Genomic DNA, 17,422 nt, shown 5'->3' on the forward strand with positions numbered 1-17,422 from the left:
CCCCTCGAGACCCCGCCCCCGTGATTGGTCCCTATTCGACTTCAGGATCGCGGCCACGCCCCCCGAGACCCTGACCTGGCCCAGGTCTTTCCAGGGACCCCGGTCCCGCCCCCAGCCCGCAGGTCCCGGAGCCCAGCAGCCCCTGAGCACTCGCCCGGCCGCCGCCTGTGACGAAGATGCCACCGCTGTGCCGGCGTCCGGGCCGCCGCGTCCTTCTTCTCCTACTAGCCATGCTGCTGCCCTCGTCACCCCCGGCCCGCGCCCCCGCGCCCCCGGGCCCCGCCGCCGCCCTACTCCAGGCTCTCGGGTTTCCCGACGTGCCCCGGGGCGCCCCCAAGTCCCGGCCTGTACCCCCTGTCATGTGGCGCCTGTTCCGTCGCCGGGACCACCAGGAGGCCAGGGCGGGCCCTCGGAGGACGCCCCTGGGGACTACCCTGCGGCCGTGCCATGTGGAGGAGCTGGGGGTCGCCGGAAACATCGTGCGCCACGTCCCGGACCGCGGTGAGTGGGGTCTGCGCTGGGGGCGTGGGTCTGGGAGGCCGATACCCCGCTGGGCGCCCCGAGCCCGCCACGAGCCTCCAGCGGCGCGTGAGGAAGGCCGGAGAGCCCTGAGGGTCGCCACCCTCCCCGTCCAGCCCGCAAGCAACCTGGGCCTCTGAACTCCCTCAGCTCCTCCGCGTGGACACCTGCCGGGACAGGGGATGGGGTGGGGGAGTGGTCCGAAGGCCAGGCTCCCTTGCACCGAGCAGGGCCCCTTGCTTGCAGCTGAAGCCCTGCCCCCACTCCATCCCACCCCCTCTGCCGCTTCACACCACTTGATGCCTTCCTGCAGATGCCACCCGCCCTAGCATCGCTTCCCCACTGGCCCCATGCGTTCGCTCATTCCCCCCCCCCACCTCCCCACCCCCGCCTATGTCCCCAACGGCGGGCTGGCCGCCCTACACTGGTCGGGGCCTCTTCCTTGCAAGTGACGCCCTGCCCCCACTCCATCTCCCTCACCCACCGCCGCTTCACACCATTTGACGCCTTCTAACAGATGGTGCGACCCCCAGCTCCGGTCGCTCACCTTCCCCCGCTGTCCCCAATCAAGACCCATTCGCGGGCCGGTCGGCACCGAGTGGGGACCCAGCGCCAGCCGAGCACTCTCCCTTCCTCCCCAGGCGCGGCCGCCCGGCCCCCGGAGCCCGCCTCAGCTGCGGGACAGTGCCCTGAGTGGACCGTCGTCTTCGACCTGTCGGCCGTGGAGCCAGCCGAGCGCCCGAGCCAGGCCCGCCTGGAGCTGCGCTTCGCGGCTGCAGAGGCGACGGCGGGGACGGCGGGCGGCTGGGAGCTGAGCGTGGCGCCGGCGGGCGCGGGCCCCGGGCAGGTGGTGCTCCGCCAGGCGGTGTCCGCCCTGGGAATGCCGGTGCGCGCCGAGCTGCTGGGCGCCGCCTGGGCCCGCAACACCTCGGCGCCGCGCAGCCTCCGCCTGACTCTGGCGCTGCGTCCCCGGGCTCCCGCCGCCTGCGCGAGCCTGGCCGAGGCCTCGCTGCTGCTGGTGACCCTCGACCCGCGCCTGTGCCACCCCCTGGCCCGGCCGCGGCGCGAGGCCGAGCCCGCAGTGGGCGGCGGCCCTGGGGGCGCGTGTCGCGCGCGGCGGCTCTACGTGAGCTTCCGCGAGGTGGGCTGGCACCGCTGGGTCATCGCGCCACGCGGCTTCCTGGCCAACTACTGCCAGGGCAAGTGCGGGCTGCCCGCCGCGCTGTCCGAACCCGGCGGGACACCCGCGCTCAACCACGCGGTGCTGCGCGCGCTCATGCACGCGGCCGCCCCTAGCGCCGCCGCCGGCCTGCCCTGCTGCGTGCCCGCGCGCCTGTCGCCCATCTCCGTGCTCTTCTTCGACAACAGCGACAACGTGGTACTGCGGCACTACGAAGACATGGTGGTGGATGAGTGCGGCTGCCGCTGACCGGGGGCGGGCGGGAGAGGGCAACAATAAACACTGCGCGGTCCGCTCTGCTGCCTTCTCGGGTCTTGTCACCTGGGAGTGGGGAGGGAAGCAGCTATGTCCATCACCATCGACCACCAGCATGGTGGGTGGAGGTCCTACAAGTGACGCCGCCGGCGCAGCCTTTCCAGAACCCATCTCTAGGGGGCCCAACGTCTAATGTACACGGGCCCCAGGAACTGACCCTGCGTAGGCCCAGATTCCCCCACTCCCATCCCTGCTGCACAGGTTTGGCCCGTCTCAGCTTTGCCGTTGAGGTGGCTCCGAATCCCCCACCCCCAACCAGGCAGAACCCCCAAACCAAGTGCTCTGCCACCCCCTGTAGTTATCCAGCCCCAGTGTGAATGCAGAGCTGTTTATTAAGATTTTATTGGTGACAAAAGAAGTTAAAACAACAAATTGACCGAAAATCAAAAAGTTACATTGCCTTGGTACAGATGCTTCTTGATTTGGGGGACTCATAGCAACTGTTGCTAAGGTGGAGAAAAAAGCAAACAGCACAAAGCAGAGGCAAAGCATTCCAAGGGACAGAACAGGGTGGGTGGGTGTGTCACCCATGGGGACAGTGCACAAGGGGTCATAGCAAAAACCTATCCAAACTCTATGCAGCTACCAAAAGAAGTGGGAACCGAAAGCACTACAGCAATGGTAATAAATAAGAGGCCTTGCCAGAAGGAAGGTGGCCTGTGTGTCCCCCATCTCTCCCATGTACCAGCTGGAATCTGGAGGCTTTGGGATAAGGCACATGGGGAGGGGGATGCTGGGGGTCAGGGTCATCAGGGCCTGGATAGGCAGGGTTAGGGTTAGACAGTCCCCAACTAGGTCCCGCCAGGGAGGCTAACCCCCATCACGGTGTGCGAAGAGCTGGGGGTGACTCCACCAGCAACAATAAATGCAAGTTGCAACCCAGACCCAGGCAGAGGCCCCCTGTACCACTTATTTCAGAAACGTATTCCCTTTCCCCGCCAAAGTTAAAATGACCCCACCTCATCAAAACTGTGCCCGCAGGTAGAAGGGCTCCAAACTAGTCAGGTAGGGTGGGGAACAAGAGGGGATGGGGCATTCAGTGAGCCTAACTGGCCACAGCGGCGGTGGGAGCCTCCCTGGGAACGGGGACAGATCCTCCTGGCTGGTGCTTTCCACCAAATCCTCAGGAAGGACCCTGGGGAAGGAGCCACTGGCCAGGGAACTGCCACCTTCCTGCCCTCTGGCCTCACGGCCAGTCCTGCCCGAGGCCCCTCCTGTGGGGCCGAGTCCACGGCACACGGGAAGCGCTTTGCTTCTCGGAGTCCAGCAGAGACCACGGAGTCGCCTGCCCGGCCCGGGACCATGCTCCCTCACTGCCCTGACCTACAGGGAGAAGCTGCTGGAAGCTAAAACTGGAAAAAAAAAAAAAAAAAAAAAAAAATCCTCCTCCCGTCACAGGTGTTGATCCTAATCTTGAGTTGTTTTGGCATGTTTAAACTTCGTTTCTGGAAGCTTCTCGCATCTCCCAGGTCCACCACTAAGATTTGAGAGACAAATTCAGGAAAGTATATTTTTCAGTACTCCTTTGAAAGAATCTTTAAAAAACAGACAGAAAAACACAAACCACCATATTTTCTTTAAATGAAAACCCTCCTAGAACACAGGCAGTGTGAGCGCGGCGATATCAGAGCCAGCGTGGACAGAACCCACACTCTGAGGGGCTCTCCCGGCATGGCCGCCACCGCAAGGAGCCTGCTCAGCACAGAAACGCGTAGTTTTTCCTGCTAAAACGTAGTCCCCTTTCAATAAAAGAGAAAAAGAAAGAAAAGAACAGAGGAAAGGGCTACTCTGAGATGAGGGTCTTCCTCCCTCCGCCCTGGTCGCAGACCCAGGTGTGGACGCAGCGGGCGAGCGCTGGGCTCCTCGGCGAGCGGGGCTGGCGGGGCTCGCTGGCGGGCGGTCCTCCGTGGCCGCCCCACCTCCCGCTCTCCCTTCTCCGTCTCCTCGCCGCCACGTGCCAGCAGTGGGCGCTCGCTCTGTCTCGGGCTCCTCTCTCCCTCGGGTACTCCTCTCCCTCTCCTGTTGCTCACAGTGGTGCTTCAGTTTTAGCAGTGGAAAACAGGTATCCATTTATTTTTATTTTTTATTACCCAGAATAAGATGCTGATGGACTAAGCCACGTAGCTTAGCTCTTCCGCTGCCACCTGTTGGGGAGGGAGGGAGGGCAAGAGGCTTCAGAGAAAGTGGGAGCCGGGGCAGCTCCCGGGCCTGGCCCAGAAGGCACGGACGGGGCTTTCTCCCCGACTCCACTTGGCACCTGCGTCCTCATGTGTTAAACATGACCTCAGAGGCCGGCCGGGTAGCCAGACCAATGACTTCCCACCCGGAGAGAAGGCAGCCAAGAGTTAAGGCTGCTGAGCCTGTGTTGTTCAACAGCGGTAGGCCCCTTCTCCCAGCATCGCTGCATCCCACTTTCCCTGCACACCGTCAGGAAGGGGCAGAGGTGCAAGCCCCAGGCCTATGCTTGCCCTGCTCGGCCTCGTTACAGATGGAGAACCATGAGGCCCCTTCTCCCAGCACCACTGCATCCCACTTTCCCTGCACACCGTTAGGAAGGGGCAGAGGTGCAAGCCCCAGGCCTATGCTTGCTCTGCTTGGCCTCGTTACAGATGGAGAACCATGAGGCCCCTTCTCCCAGCATCACTGCATCCCACTTTCCATGCACACAGGAAGGGGCAGAGGAGCAAGCCCCAGGCCTATGCTTGCCCTGCTCGGCCTCGTTACAGGTGGAGAACCATGAGGCAGGGCCCTCGCGGGCACCTAGAAGCACCCCGAGGCACCCGTGCACCTAGGAGCTGGGGCCCTCGCCACCCTCATGACCTGCCTCGTCAGGGCGAGGGGTACGTCCACTTCCTGGCTGCCCACCAGGAGCAGCTCTAAGACTCTCTCTGGAGAGGACCGTGGCACAGACGGTGTGCATGAAGTTCACATCCCCCAGACACTAAGAAGAGGTGCAGGGACCCAGAGTGACAGGTGACAGGATGCACTGGCCCCTCGAGGACTTGAGACTCCCACATTTCCCAAATTTTCCTACAAGTCCAGATCCCAGCGAAGACCTCCTCCAGAGGCCAGCTTGCCTTCTAATACTGGGACAGCCCCGTCACTCCGCCGTGCTGGTACGCCCGCTCCCCCTGGTACGTGGAGTCTTGCGACAGCGCCACGTCAATCTGTGACTTAAACTCATCTCCAAGGTAACTGTCCTGGAAGACAAGGTTGGAGAGATGAGCACCCAGTCGAAGGATGCGCACTCACCCTCCCAGGCTTGAGAACCTGCTCTGCGTCCAGCCCATCACCAGCCGCAGGGAATAATCTGGAAACTTATCCTCAAGCCTAAGTGGCAGGAAACCCACACTGGTTACTTCACCATTGGAGACGTGCTACCCAGGACAGTATTGTGGATGGAATGTTCTAGACCTACAGTCCCCCTGCTAAGGTCTTTAGGGGTGAGTGTCACGGGGTCTGCATGTGTGAAGAGGGCTCCCTGGGCTGGTCTGACTTTTCTGTGGGTGTGAGACGTCTCAAGTTAAAGTGGCAGAGGGCTCACCTGGGACAGCTCAGGCTGGGAGAGGCCGGGCTGGCTCATCTGGGAGGGCTGGCTCATGGAGATGTAGCCCTGGGTCAGAGCGCCCTGTGAGAAGGGCTGTGACGCCACATCCTGGCTGGCCTGGCTATTGGGGAGATTCGTCTGGCTGGGCCCAGGAAGCCCAAAGCGGTTCTTCTGGCGTCCCCCACGACCAGTCTTGCCTTTTGGGGTGCCCCGGCCTGAAAGACAGCCATCCAGGGTTCCTTGAACGAGGTTCTGAGCCTCACAGACAAGCACTCCTGCTCAAAGCCTGGATGTGAACAAACTCCAAGGCCAAACTGCTTTTCCCCATGGGATGCCACTCGGTGCTCACCTGCGGCTGGCCCATTAGCTTGTCCAAAATACCCCGGTGGCGGCATGGGCGGCATGACCAGGTTGAAGGGGATGGGAATGTTCATGGCAGCCACGTGGCTGGGGCCAGCACTGATCATGCCAATCTGGTCATGGGTCTGGAAGTACATGTTCGAGGGCCGGCCTATAAGACACAAGGTGAACGGCAGGCATCACACTGCATCCAGCTGAAATGTCTGTTTGGTCCTGTCACTGCTTTGTCTGCCCCAGCGTTTCTTGGTGTGTCCCTAACAGCAAAGTCACCTGATGCAGAAATCTCACAACTCAACCCCCTCCCCCTCCCTGCGCCCAACAGCCTCCTTGAGGCTGGTGCCTGGGAAGGCACCTTTTCTCCCAGGGGATTCTGAGAATCACTGGCCCATGGGGATCTGAAAAACTGAAACCGCTATGCATTTCTAATTTCTTAAAAAAAAACCTTTTATGGCAAATGTTATATTCATATTACATGCTACCACTGCCACCCTGCCACCCCCCAATCAAAAGAAAAAGACCAAGCTTGACAGATCAGCAGATCTCACTGAAAGCAAAAGCCCCCAGGGCAACCTTGGGTGTAGCCAGACCCACGGTGGCATCAGGGATGAAGTATGGACCCAGGAAACCCCCAGCCACACGGGGACTCATCAGATATGGCGATAAGAGATCTGTTGTTCTTCAAGAACACAATCCCTGGGACTTCCCTGGTGGAGCAGTGGTTAAGACTCTGCGCTCCCAGTGCAGGGGGCCCAGGTTCGATCCCAGGTCAGGGAACTAGATCCCACATGCATGCTGCAACTAAGAGCTCGCATGCTGCAACTAAGGAGCCCATGTGCTGCAACTAAGGAGCCCGCTTGCCGCAACCAAGACCCAGCGCAACCAAATATAAGTAAGTAAATAAATAAATAAATATTTAAACAGACAAAAACAAACAAAAAAACACAATCCCCTGTCTGAGCCCAGGGACAGGGAGAACACTGAGGCAGGGAAAGGGGCCTTGCCAATTTAATGTGGAAGAGGAGCAGCTGGGGTGCGCCTGCCCTCAGGGTGAGTGGCAAGCACATGAGAGGTTTAAGGCCAATGTGAAACTCGGGGAGGTGGCACAGAGTCATGGGTGAGGCAGTCACCCTCCATGCGGGCTGGTGCAGGGAAGGGTCCCAGGAGGCAGGGATCTGGGGGATGAATGGGAACCGTCTACAGACTGGCTCAGGCTAGAGTCGTCATCCCAGGCAGCAGGATAAGGCTCAGCCTCAGTACATACAGAAGCCTCACACAGGAAAAGCGGGCATGCGCAACCCTGAGGTCTGATAGATGGAGCTGAAGCTTGGGGAAGCTGCGAAACCTGAAATGAGGCGGTGGGTGTGACACCGCCACTGAGAAGGCGAGCGAAGGGCAGGCGGGGTGGGGTGTGAGCACAGGGGCAAACTGGCTGAGCTGCGGTATTTGTTGAGAAACCGCTGTCCACTGAGCTGTATTATTTTAAAAACATCTGGTTTTTAGAAATGGCCAAAGACCAATTATTTGATTTCTGACAAGGGAAGCTGAGAAAACTCTGTCAAGCAGGCTTCTGTGGACCAAGGCTTGGGAGGCCACTCTAGGAGTAACAGGGCTGGAAGCTGTGGGCGTGGGAACAGTCAACAACTGTGGGGCCGGGCCGGTCCCCTGCAGAGACTCACCCTGGCTGCTCCGGTCATAGACCGATCCTGGGATGATGGCCTCCCGGGCATCATACATGGCTGTTGTCATGAAGCGGGCTCCCTGCAAAGGGTTTAGATAAGTGAGGAATTTATCATGTTGACACAAGGAAGAACTTCCAAAGATCTGGTGGCCTGGGAGGTGGCCAGGCTGCACTGAGGACCACCCCGAGGCTTGCCGGCTTTGGGCCTTGTGTGCTTTGGGCCTTGCCTGCCCCTCCTCACCTGACCTGGTCTTTGTTGCCAAACATTTCCGTCTCTGGGCTTCAGCTCAAGCAGCATCCACTCCCTAGGCCCCCAGAGCACCTTGGGTTTGCCAAGTTCCCTAACTGCTTGGGTCTGACCCCTAGGTGCCACCTGTGACGTAGCACCCCATGAAGTCCAAGGCCAGAAGGGCCTCAGAACAGCAGGGAGACCTGGCGTGGGGGGGCTCTGTGGGGACAGACCGGCACATGCATGGCTCCTGTTCACACTGACACTCTCGGCGCACCCTCAGCTCACACCAGTCACGTGTCACACCTGCCATCGCTCACTGCCACGTGCCCGGAACACCGGCTTGGGGAGGACGGGGTTCCCAGCAGTCTCCTCCCCGCCTCCCCGCCCCCTGCCCGCGGCCGGCCCTCACCGGGTTGATGGTGTTGACCAGCTTCCTGGGCTTGCTGAACTGCATGAGGCTCTCCCGCAGGTTGTTCAGCGGCCCCTCCACCAGCACCTTCTGCTCCTTGTAGTAGTTCAGCAGGTGGTTCCAGAGCGGCTGCTTGGACAGGGCCTTCGGGTTGCCCACAATAATGACCCCATATCTGCGAGACGTGGGCACAGAGAGTGCTGTGCTTAGGGCTGCACAGTGAGCAGAGCACTACGCAGATCGGTCCAAGGCAAGAGCAAACAAACTCAAAACCCAAGTCCAGAGTAAAAGGTGCCCAGACAGCTCTCCTGGCACCCCGCCCACCAGGCACCCCTCCTCTTGCCACACAGGAGCCTTGGGTGCCACCCTTGACCTCCCTAACCAGACGCCTGCCCTGCCTGTGCCAGTGCCCGCCGTGAATGCTGGGGACAGGTGGATAACTGCGAGCTGAGGTGACTTTCACTGGAGCCCACCCTGTAAGCTGCCGAGCCTACACTCGGGTTTATTTGAGGGCAGATTTCTGTGGAGCCCAGATGTCAAAACACCTCTGTGCACCGATGAGCTCAGAGATGAGTCTCCTTGTTTGCAACCATGAGTCAGCCTTCTGGGCACTATGTCATAAGTGGTCCAGGCAGGCTCCACAGCGGCTTCGGGACCCCTGATGGGCCGGGCATGTAACTCGAGGCCCAAGCTGAGCTGCTAATGGATGCTCACACTCATCAGGCTGTGCTGGGACCACCCCCGCCCCTGCCAAAGCTGGCCACCAAACAAATGGGGTAACAAACGAAAACCAAGGCGCCCTCAGTGGGGAAGGAACCAACATGCAAACGTGAGCCCTGCTTGGGGCTGGTACGATGGTGGCTGTTGTCTGGTGTCTCGTGGGGGTAACACGGGGTCCACCTTGCCCTCTGGGTCCCTCACCATTTCAGAAAAGTTTTATTCCAGAGCTGAACAAGGCAAATAGGACTAAAACATTAGACTCATGGATTAAACAACTTGACAAGGACACTCCGCTGTTGGGATGGAATTTCCTTCGAGACTGAGGCCACAGAGAGCCACCAGGACACAGAAACAAAGACAACTCATGAGTGAGACGTTCTTTCCGAATTGCTGCTGGGAGCCCTCTGACCACTAGCACTGGCGAAGCCCCTCTACCATGCCCTGTGCCCCAGCCCAGGGTGCAGCTGGGGTACGAGAACTAATAGGAAGAGAACCAGGCACTGAGCAGCCTCTTGGGCCAACCCCTCCCAGCGCCTCAGAAGGACTCCTATGCAAGAGAAGCCACCAGCAAGGCCCAACAGGACTCAGTCCTCCATACCGTGCTCTGGTCAAGGCCACATTAAGCCTCCTGGGGTCGTTTAAAAACCCAATGCCTTGGTGCTCATTCGCCCGCACACAGGAGAGGATGATGAAGTCCTTCTCGCGGCCCTGGAACGCATCCACGCTGGCGATCTCCACCTCCTGCAGGGGCAACGGTCACGGTCAGCCAATAGGCTTCCTTCAAGGACCCCTCAGCCTGGGGTGCTCAGCCTGGTGTTAAGATGCACCATCAAATCCCAGCGATGAGCCTGGGACCCGAAGCCTGCAGAGCCCCTAGGTGCTGGCCACTGGCTCACTGCGCCTCTGCTACAAGGCGGTCAAAGTCAGTGCCTGGGGTAGGAGCCAGCAGACCGGACTGGGCGCGCGCACCTGGTAGAGCTTGGTGTGCAGGGAGCCACTGAACTGCATGTACTGCACCAGGTAGGAGCGCTGGCCCTCATAGGGCGTGATGATGCCGATCTGGTCTGGCTTGGCGCCTGCCTTCAGCAGCTTCGTGGTGATCTTCTCCACATTTGCAGCCTCCGTCCTAAGAAAATCAGGCTTTCACTTCCCAGGCTCCACCTGTGGGCTCCTGAGACCCCCCCCCCCCAAGGCTGGAGGCTGTGGGAGGCTCAGGGGCAGTTCCGCCTCCAGCACGACCCTGGGAAGACCCTGCCCAGTGCGGCCACAGCTGGGCTGCCCATCCTTTACCAAGGGAGTCATGAGGGATAGAAAGGCTCATGCGTGGGCTTATGAAGGATCTGCTCAACATAAAAACATACGCTGAAAAGATGAGATTGGAAGTAGGCTGTTGGTTTAAGTGTCTGAACAGAATAAGGATGAGGGGGACAAGGAAAAGTTTCACCACCACATTAAACAAAACCACAGGTTAGCAGTCACTGGACAAGCCGTCACTGAAGCCAGGAGACGCCACAGATGAGTCTCTGCTTACCTGTTTAGGTAGGAGGTGCCTGAGCTGGCAATCTCCTCTTGGCCCTGGGTCACGTAGAAGAACATCGGTTTATCCGGTTGGGGCCACTGGAAGTCAAACCCCTTCTTCACACGATCCGCTGTCATCGTAGAGGAGAAAAAAAGAGAATATCCTATCAGAGAAGAAAGTGTAGGCAGTCTGGACTGAGCTAAGGTGGAGAGCTGAGTGGAGGCCATGCCATCCTGGGCAGGCACACGGTGGGGCAGGAAACCGCAGGCTCCAGACAAAAGACCCAGGTCTGCGGGCCCGGGCCAGGCCACCAAGTACCGAAACTCCCAGGAACACCTGGCACCGTGTCTGGGATGAAGCCGGCTCACTGGCTGAAAAGATCTCACTGGTTAGTGCTTTCTGCAGTCTGTTTAAGAAACCTGTGTCTGGGGGCTTCCCTGGTGGCGCAGTGGTTGAGAGCCCACCTGCCGATTCAGGGGACGCGGGTTCGTGCCCCTGTCCGGGAGGATCCCACGTGCCGCGGAGCGGCTGGGCCCGTGAGCCATGGCCGCTGAGCCTGCGCGTCCGGAGCCTGTGCTCCGCAACGCGAGAGGCCACAACAGCGAGAGGCCCGCGTACCGCAAAAAAAAAAAAAAAAAAAAGAAACCTGTGTCTGCCTCAGGGTGACGAAGATATTCTATTTCCTTCCAGAAGCTTTATGATGTACCTTAAGGGACTCATATGCCCCTACAACTGGCTTTTAAGAATGACACTGTTGGGACTTCCCTGGTAGTCCAGCGGTTAAGACTCTGCACTTCCACAATGCAGAGGGTGCAGGTTTGATCCCTGGTTGGGGAACTAAGATCCCAAATGACGTGTGGTGTGGTAAAAAAAAAAAAAAAAAAGAATGACACTGTTGAGCTGACCCCATCTTGTCACACACCAGGGCCTGTGGACACACGGGTCTGCCTCTGGACTCTATCCTGGGCATTGTGCCCAGTGTCTCTGCAACTGCAGCTTTACAGTAACTCCTGACATCTCCTAGTATGAGTTGCCACCTTCGTCAGGCTCTTCATGTTCGTCTTGGGTGCCTGGTCCTTACAATTTAAAAAAATCAGCTTGTCAAATCACATACCCCACCCACACCTTTGGGAATTCTGACTGGAGTTGTACCTGATCAACAGATTAGTGTAAGAAAACTGGTATTTTTGCATGAAAATAGCCTAACACTGATGAAGGAAGCTTGACCCATGAGAACACGTTGTATGATCCCTTTTATGTCAAGCTGAAAATGAGGCAAAGCCTCAACCTTTCAAGCGAGGGCAGTGGCTGGCAAGCTTGGTGACCAGCTCACTGCTGGCAAACGCTTAACCACCTGCTGGGGGTAAGGCGAGGGCTAATCTACAGTGCTGGCCAATTTCTGTGGTGTAAACACTCCCGCCACCACTGATGTCAGGCTATCCTGAGTCCGTGGGTCTGGGCAGGCACCCGCACTGCCCTGGACAGGGGTCACTTCAAGGCTGCAAGGAGCTGGTCAGGTTGTGCTTTTAGATGCAGGTGCTAGTGACACAGGTCTGTTCACTTAGTGAAAACTCACTAAGCTGAACACTTAGGATCCGGGCACTTTTTTACACTTCAGTAGAGAGTTTAAAAAAATATACTCATGGGCAGTGATAGTTCAGCAGTGAACCACCACCACCAACCCCTGCCCTACGGAGCCGACGCCGTGGAGGTAGGTGGAGCAAGGTGGGCAAGGGTGTGAATCATGGTTAAGTGGTGGCTTTCCCAACAAGTGTCAACCGTGTCAGAGAATCACAAACAAGCTCCTCATGGCCTGGCCTTTTCTAGCCCCACCACCCAACAGACCAGCAGCATTCTAAGTGTCAAGACTGCATTGCACAGCAGCCATGGGGCCCTGGCCAGGCACGCACACTTTCGGCCTCAGTCTCCTCACCTATAACGTGGGCTCAACAGGCCGACGTGGTGGGCTGTTGGCATTAATGAGACACTAACTGGTTCTTGAATGAATGCTGGTCTCAGAACCCCTTTACACTCTGAAAAGTTGAGTTCAAACAGCTATTGTTTTTATGGATTACATCTACTGATATTTATTGTATTTAAAACCCAGAAATCTAAAATATTTAAAAATTCATTTAAAGATAAACATATTAACTTACAAATATTTTTTTATGAAAAATAACTATTTTCCACTAAAATATATATTTAGTGAATTTTCGCAACTCACTTCACTATCTGGCTTATTCTAGTCCTGTTCCCAGTCTCCCATGAGCCCTTGCAGCATGTGAGGATGGTCACAGATGCACGTGGTTGGAAAAGGGAAGCGTGTTTTATGACCTTTCCTACTACTGTGGAATTCTGCCCGATTCTACAGGAAAGCTGGACGGGAGGTCACCCTGCAGGTCAGTGACGATGGCCTTTCTACTCTGCCCTGCACCTGCATGGCCTTTGGCCCCCCAGTGACTTGGGAGCACCCTTGCTGGCCATTGGAATGGCAAGTGCCTGCTCACCCCGTCAAGCAGAGCTTCCAAAGGCTGACGCACCTGACATCTGTCACCACCAAAGATCTCATCAGAAAATCCACTCAGCATTGGGAAGACTTGGTCAGCTTATGCTAGGGGACATGGGTTTTCCAAAATTCTAATTTTGGTGTGAATTCTCAGATTTTATCACTGGTGATGAATATTCTCAGTTATTTTCCTTGAAGCCACAGGCTCACTTTGGTCACTTTTGGGAAAACGCCTGCTAAATACCCCAGTCTGTATAACCAGTGTGTGAGTCCTTCCTTCAAGCACCTCACACCCCTGCCAAGTTTCTTAGGAGAATGTCCTCTCCCATCACACATAGAATCACAAGAACATGCACTCAGGGATTAGTAAACTGAGTACTCTTCGCTTGTGCACCCAGGCTGGTACCTGCCACAGGTGCGTGGTGGTGACGACACACAGCAGCCTGGTCGCACCACTGACTCATGCTGAGGCTTCTGTGCCATTAGCGTAAGTGTCAGCACAGCCAAAAGGCACACGGTGTCCCAGTGTTACTACAGAAGTAGTCTGGCCTTGGTCGTGCAGAGGTCTTTGAGACCCCCACGGCCCGGACTTTGAGAACCACCGACAGAGGAAGGAGCGGGACAGGCAGTCAGCTCTGCCACCCCCTCTTGTGTGTGTTGTGTGTGATGCACCAATGGTGGGAACGCTCACAGAGTGACTCTGAATTTTACGAGGACGCGGGCTCCCCCTTGCCCACACCCCGAGAACGTCCAGAGTGCACTTTCTGTCCCACTGACCACTGCATCTCTCTGAGGCGTCCCCTACCCACAAGCAGTCACCACGTAAGGCCACTTAAGGAGGAAGTGACAGGAGGTATTGTCTCCCCAGGCCCCCACTCTGGGCCGAGTATTACCTGCAGTGACACCATTCTGAAGAGAGCCCTCATAGAAGATGTTGGATGGGAAGGCACTGAGCGCAGGATGCATCCGATACTGGACCTGCAGGCGGATGGGACGGATGCCCAGCACCACCAGGCGCTCAAAGAGCGACTGGGACAGCCCGGCCTTGGCCGCCTTCTTGCACATCACCACGGGGCCCAGCTGGCAGTGGTCGCCCACGAGGATCAGCTGTGGTGAAAGGCCCACACAGGTAAGAAGCTCAAGCATGGAACAGCCTAGACGTCCACTCAGGGGACTAAGAGGGCCAGGGTCCATACAACCACCCGACTATGTGAATTCAAGTGGCAAGATATGGACCAGGGGTGGGAAAACTGCCCACCACATACATGGAACATGCAAACTTGCACTCAGAACCCACACAAAGGCACTCTGTGCCAAGTCCACCCTTCGAAGACCCCCTCAAAGGGCCTGCTGTGCATCCCTCTGTGCTCTGGCAGGGCATCAAACAGCACCACAGGACACTTAAAAACAAACCCCCAGCACTAAGAATTACACAGAACTGGAACAAGAGAGAATGCACACCAATTTTCAAACAAGACTATAATGGATGGGCTGTGGCCCACCTGCTTGGCTCCAAGGACCACAGGGACCATACACTCTGGCTCGGTGGCCTGGGTGCTCTCGTCGATTAAAATGGATCGGAACTGCATCTTGGCGAGCCTCGGGTCCCCGGCGCCCACACACGTGCAGCAGATGACATCTGCATTCTGGGGAAGAGAGTGCGCCAGGCATCAGGGCACCTGCACGGCCAATGTTCCCAGATCCCCAAAGCAGGCAGGACGGGACACAGACACCATTCCGGTCCACGCCCTCCTCAACAACTATGGAAATAAGTGGCCCCTCCCTGACAACATCTGTCCAGGGTGCAATGACCCTAACTTTCGAGATCCTAAGTGGTTGGGCTTCACTCCTAAGAAAGAGCTTGGCGCCTTGAGACAGCCTCTGAGGGGCAGCGCTAAGCCAAGGACACCATGCTCAGGCTGAGATCCACTTTTGGTTGGTTCATCAGCAAAGAGCAGGAGACAGCGCTCCAGACCTGCCCCCTGCCCCACCGCGGGTACGGACCAGGTTCCCAAGATCCCAGCAGCAGGGAGGCTGGCGGGAAGTGGAATCTACCTCAACAAGATGTCTCTGTGTGATCTCAGAAAAAGCATACGGAGGAGGGTATCAGAGTTCTCTCCTCAAATGCAAAAGAACAAACTAACTAAAGGTGCCATCGTGGACTTAACATATCCAAGCAGGTCCTTTGGCCCAAGTGAACAAGACAAACGCCCAAAGGCCCAGGCCAGTTCCCCCGGCAGCAGGGCAGGTGAGTTCACCATGAGCAGCTCCCTCTCGGCAGTGCGCTTCAGGGCCCGGTACCGCTTTTCGTCCGCAGACGACAGCTCGCCAGTCTCATCCTTCAGCTGCTGCAGCTTCTGGAGCTCTGGCATGCTGCAGACACAGGGGCACATGAGAGGGAGGCGTGTGCAGCCAGGGCCTGCCCAGGGGAGACACACCTCGCTTAAGGCCGGCTACCCGACACCCACCTGTCCATGTTCCTGATCTGGTTGTGCAGGGCCAAGAACGACACCGGGGAATCGATGGCCTCTCGGCTCTTGGCACAGAGCCGCACGACTTTCAGCCCAGTCTGGTGGATCTTCTCAGTCAGCTGATCCACGGCTATGTTGCTTGGAGCACAGACAAGCACGGGCCTTCAACACAATGTGAGCAAACGTCAGTGCTCGCCCAGAGAAAGTCGAATTAGCCAAGACTGTTGTTTTGAATCATAGGCGGTAGAGCCAGCTCAAGCTCTAAGACTAAAGCCAGGAGTGACACGATGCTGAAGGAGCTAAGAGCCAGATGGTCTGGAGCTTCCTGATCTTCACTCTACTCAAGCAACCCACCACTAACACCCGAGTCCAACATCCTCACCTCCCGTTTGCACTGTAAAGTCTCTCAAAGCTCCAAGGTGCACGCAGGCACAACACGACCCAGGATGGACCTACCCACTACGGCCTTTACAAGAATGGCAGGTTTGCTTGTTAAAAGCAACCACAAAGGCCAGATCTAATACAAACGGCATAGAATGCAGCGTGCGAGACACCCTGGGCCCCAAAGCCTCCTGGAAGACAGGCCTCCCTCTCCCCCCCACTTGGGCCGTGCAGAGCCCTACCCATTGCCTTGCCGAGCCAGGTGGTAGACAATGGTGGCCGAGGTCACCGTCTTTCCTGTGCCCGGCGGGCCCTGGATCAGACTCAGTGGTCTCTGCAGCACAGTCTTCACGGCGTAAACCTTTGGATACAAGTGGCCGTCAGGGGTGCAGACACGGCGGAGGGCCGCTCACCAGGCAGGCTCTGCAGTCCGGGACCCTCCTGCCCCCGGGGCGGGGGAGAACCTGAGAGTGGTTGAGGTCAGGGAGCCCCTGCGCCGTGAAGCGCTTGGGCAGCTGGCACTTGATGATCACATCCTCCACTTCGTGGCCGAGAAGTTTGTGGTAGATGTAGCCCGACACGGAGGTCTCGTCCACAGCAAAGGTTTTCAACGCACTCTGCATCCTGAAAGGAAAGCTCCAGGTCAGTGGCACGCACCACCGTGGAGCTGCTGTGCAGACCTGCCCCTCTGTGATGAGGAGGAGAAGCACGGAGACGCCGGAGGCAGCAGCCACGCCAAGGGCAGGTGACTGCAAAGTAGAAGCAGGGAAGTAGAGGCTGGGAAGGAGGCAGACATACCTGTCGAATGAAGTTGACTTCCACACGAAATCCACCTGGAAGTTATGAGTCACCTCCACGGGTGCACCCACACTGCTCCGAAGCTCAATAGCAATCTCATCGCCATAATCTATGCCGCCGAGTTAAGTCTCATCCTGGTCAAAAGCCTTTCTGAGGAGACCTCACTCTGTTACTGAAGAGACAGACCCTCCTCTGCACCAAAGACAGAAAACGCAGCCAGAGACCCATGTTCTCAGTGACAGATTCTGCCCACCGTGTCCGGGGCCAGCACAGCCAGCACTGTCCTCCTCCTCGTGAGCCCTGGGGCAGCAGCCAGCACCCAGCATGGAGCAGCCAAGCCCAGGGCCCAAGTTCCAGGCCCTGATTGTGAATTTCCGCAGAGCCCTCAGGCACATAGCTCGGAGCACCCTGGCTTCTGCGTAAGCAGCTCTCTTCATCAGTTTTATAGAAACGGTGCCCCTCAGAGGACACCTGAAGAAAGGGCGTTGCAGCCGCAGCTGTACACACCCTTCCCTCCACCTGAGGCCCCAAGGCTGCTCTCAGCAGTGACCCCCACGCAGGTCTCCTGTGCTCTGGACAAGCTCGTCAGAGACTTGGGCAGACAGTGCCTGTGCCAGCCCTTCTTTACACAAAGGATACTATCAGGGACCTTGATGACGTGGCCGATCCCTTTCCATAGGGGCGCCAGGTCCCCTTTGTACCGCAGGCATATCTCATCCCCTTGCATGAGCCGCATGTCTTACAGGGAAAAGACAGCAAGAAAGTTAAGGTTTTCACATGTGCCACA

At 57.6% G+C, this 17,422-nt stretch overlaps 2 protein-coding genes across 3 annotated transcripts in view; one reads left to right on the forward strand and one right to left on the reverse strand.

Moving 5' to 3' along the window:
• Positions 1–120: 120 nt before the first annotated feature.
• On the forward strand, positions 121–3,395 carry GDF1 (growth differentiation factor 1). Its single transcript, XM_029216356.1, has 2 exons — positions 121–501; positions 1,161–3,395. The coding sequence occupies exons 1-2, from the start codon at positions 177–179 to the stop codon at positions 1,946–1,948; spliced, it is 1,113 nt and encodes a 370-aa protein (XP_029072189.1). The 5' UTR covers positions 121–176; the 3' UTR covers positions 1,949–3,395.
• The window catches only part of UPF1 (UPF1 RNA helicase and ATPase), a 36,087-nt gene continuing 21,005 nt past the window's right edge, over positions 2,341–17,422 (reverse strand). For both annotated transcript variants that reach the window (XM_029216354.1, XM_029216353.1), the window contains exons 8-24: positions 17,275–17,373; positions 16,636–16,744; positions 16,302–16,461; positions 16,080–16,198; positions 15,454–15,618; positions 15,244–15,358; positions 14,488–14,631; positions 13,879–14,092; positions 10,492–10,609; positions 9,930–10,086; positions 9,559–9,701; positions 8,241–8,415; positions 7,598–7,679; positions 5,911–6,072; positions 5,559–5,776; positions 5,092–5,214; positions 2,341–4,158 (exon numbers count right to left, since the gene is read on the reverse strand). In XM_029216354.1, the coding sequence (XP_029072187.1) occupies positions 5,095–5,214; positions 5,559–5,776; positions 5,911–6,072; positions 7,598–7,679; positions 8,241–8,415; positions 9,559–9,701; positions 9,930–10,086; positions 10,492–10,609; positions 13,879–14,092; positions 14,488–14,631; positions 15,244–15,358; positions 15,454–15,618; positions 16,080–16,198; positions 16,302–16,461; positions 16,636–16,744; positions 17,275–17,373 (2,300 nt within the window). In that variant the 3' untranslated portion in view covers positions 2,341–4,158; positions 5,092–5,094. The remainder of the gene's footprint in view (positions 4,159–5,091; positions 5,215–5,558; positions 5,777–5,910; positions 6,073–7,597; positions 7,680–8,240; positions 8,416–9,558; positions 9,702–9,929; positions 10,087–10,491; positions 10,610–13,878; positions 14,093–14,487; positions 14,632–15,243; positions 15,359–15,453; positions 15,619–16,079; positions 16,199–16,301; positions 16,462–16,635; positions 16,745–17,274; positions 17,374–17,422) is intronic.

This window comes from Monodon monoceros, unplaced genomic scaffold (genome assembly GCF_005190385.1).
Source record: "Monodon monoceros isolate NGI ecotype Baffin Bay Population unplaced genomic scaffold, NGI_Narwhal_1 Super_Scaffold_12, whole genome shotgun sequence".
Taxonomy (NCBI): domain Eukaryota; kingdom Metazoa; phylum Chordata; class Mammalia; order Artiodactyla; family Monodontidae; genus Monodon; species Monodon monoceros.

Excerpts from the sequence above, each read along its gene's own strand:
- GDF1 (XM_029216356.1), top strand. The coding sequence starts at position 177 with ATGCCACCGCTGTGCCGGCGTCCGGGCCGCCGCGTCCTTCTTCTCCTA. Across the intron at positions 502-1,160 it reads GCGCCACGTCCCGGACCGCG|GCGCGGCCGCCCGGCCCCCG; the intron begins GTGAGTGGGGTC and ends CTTCCTCCCCAG.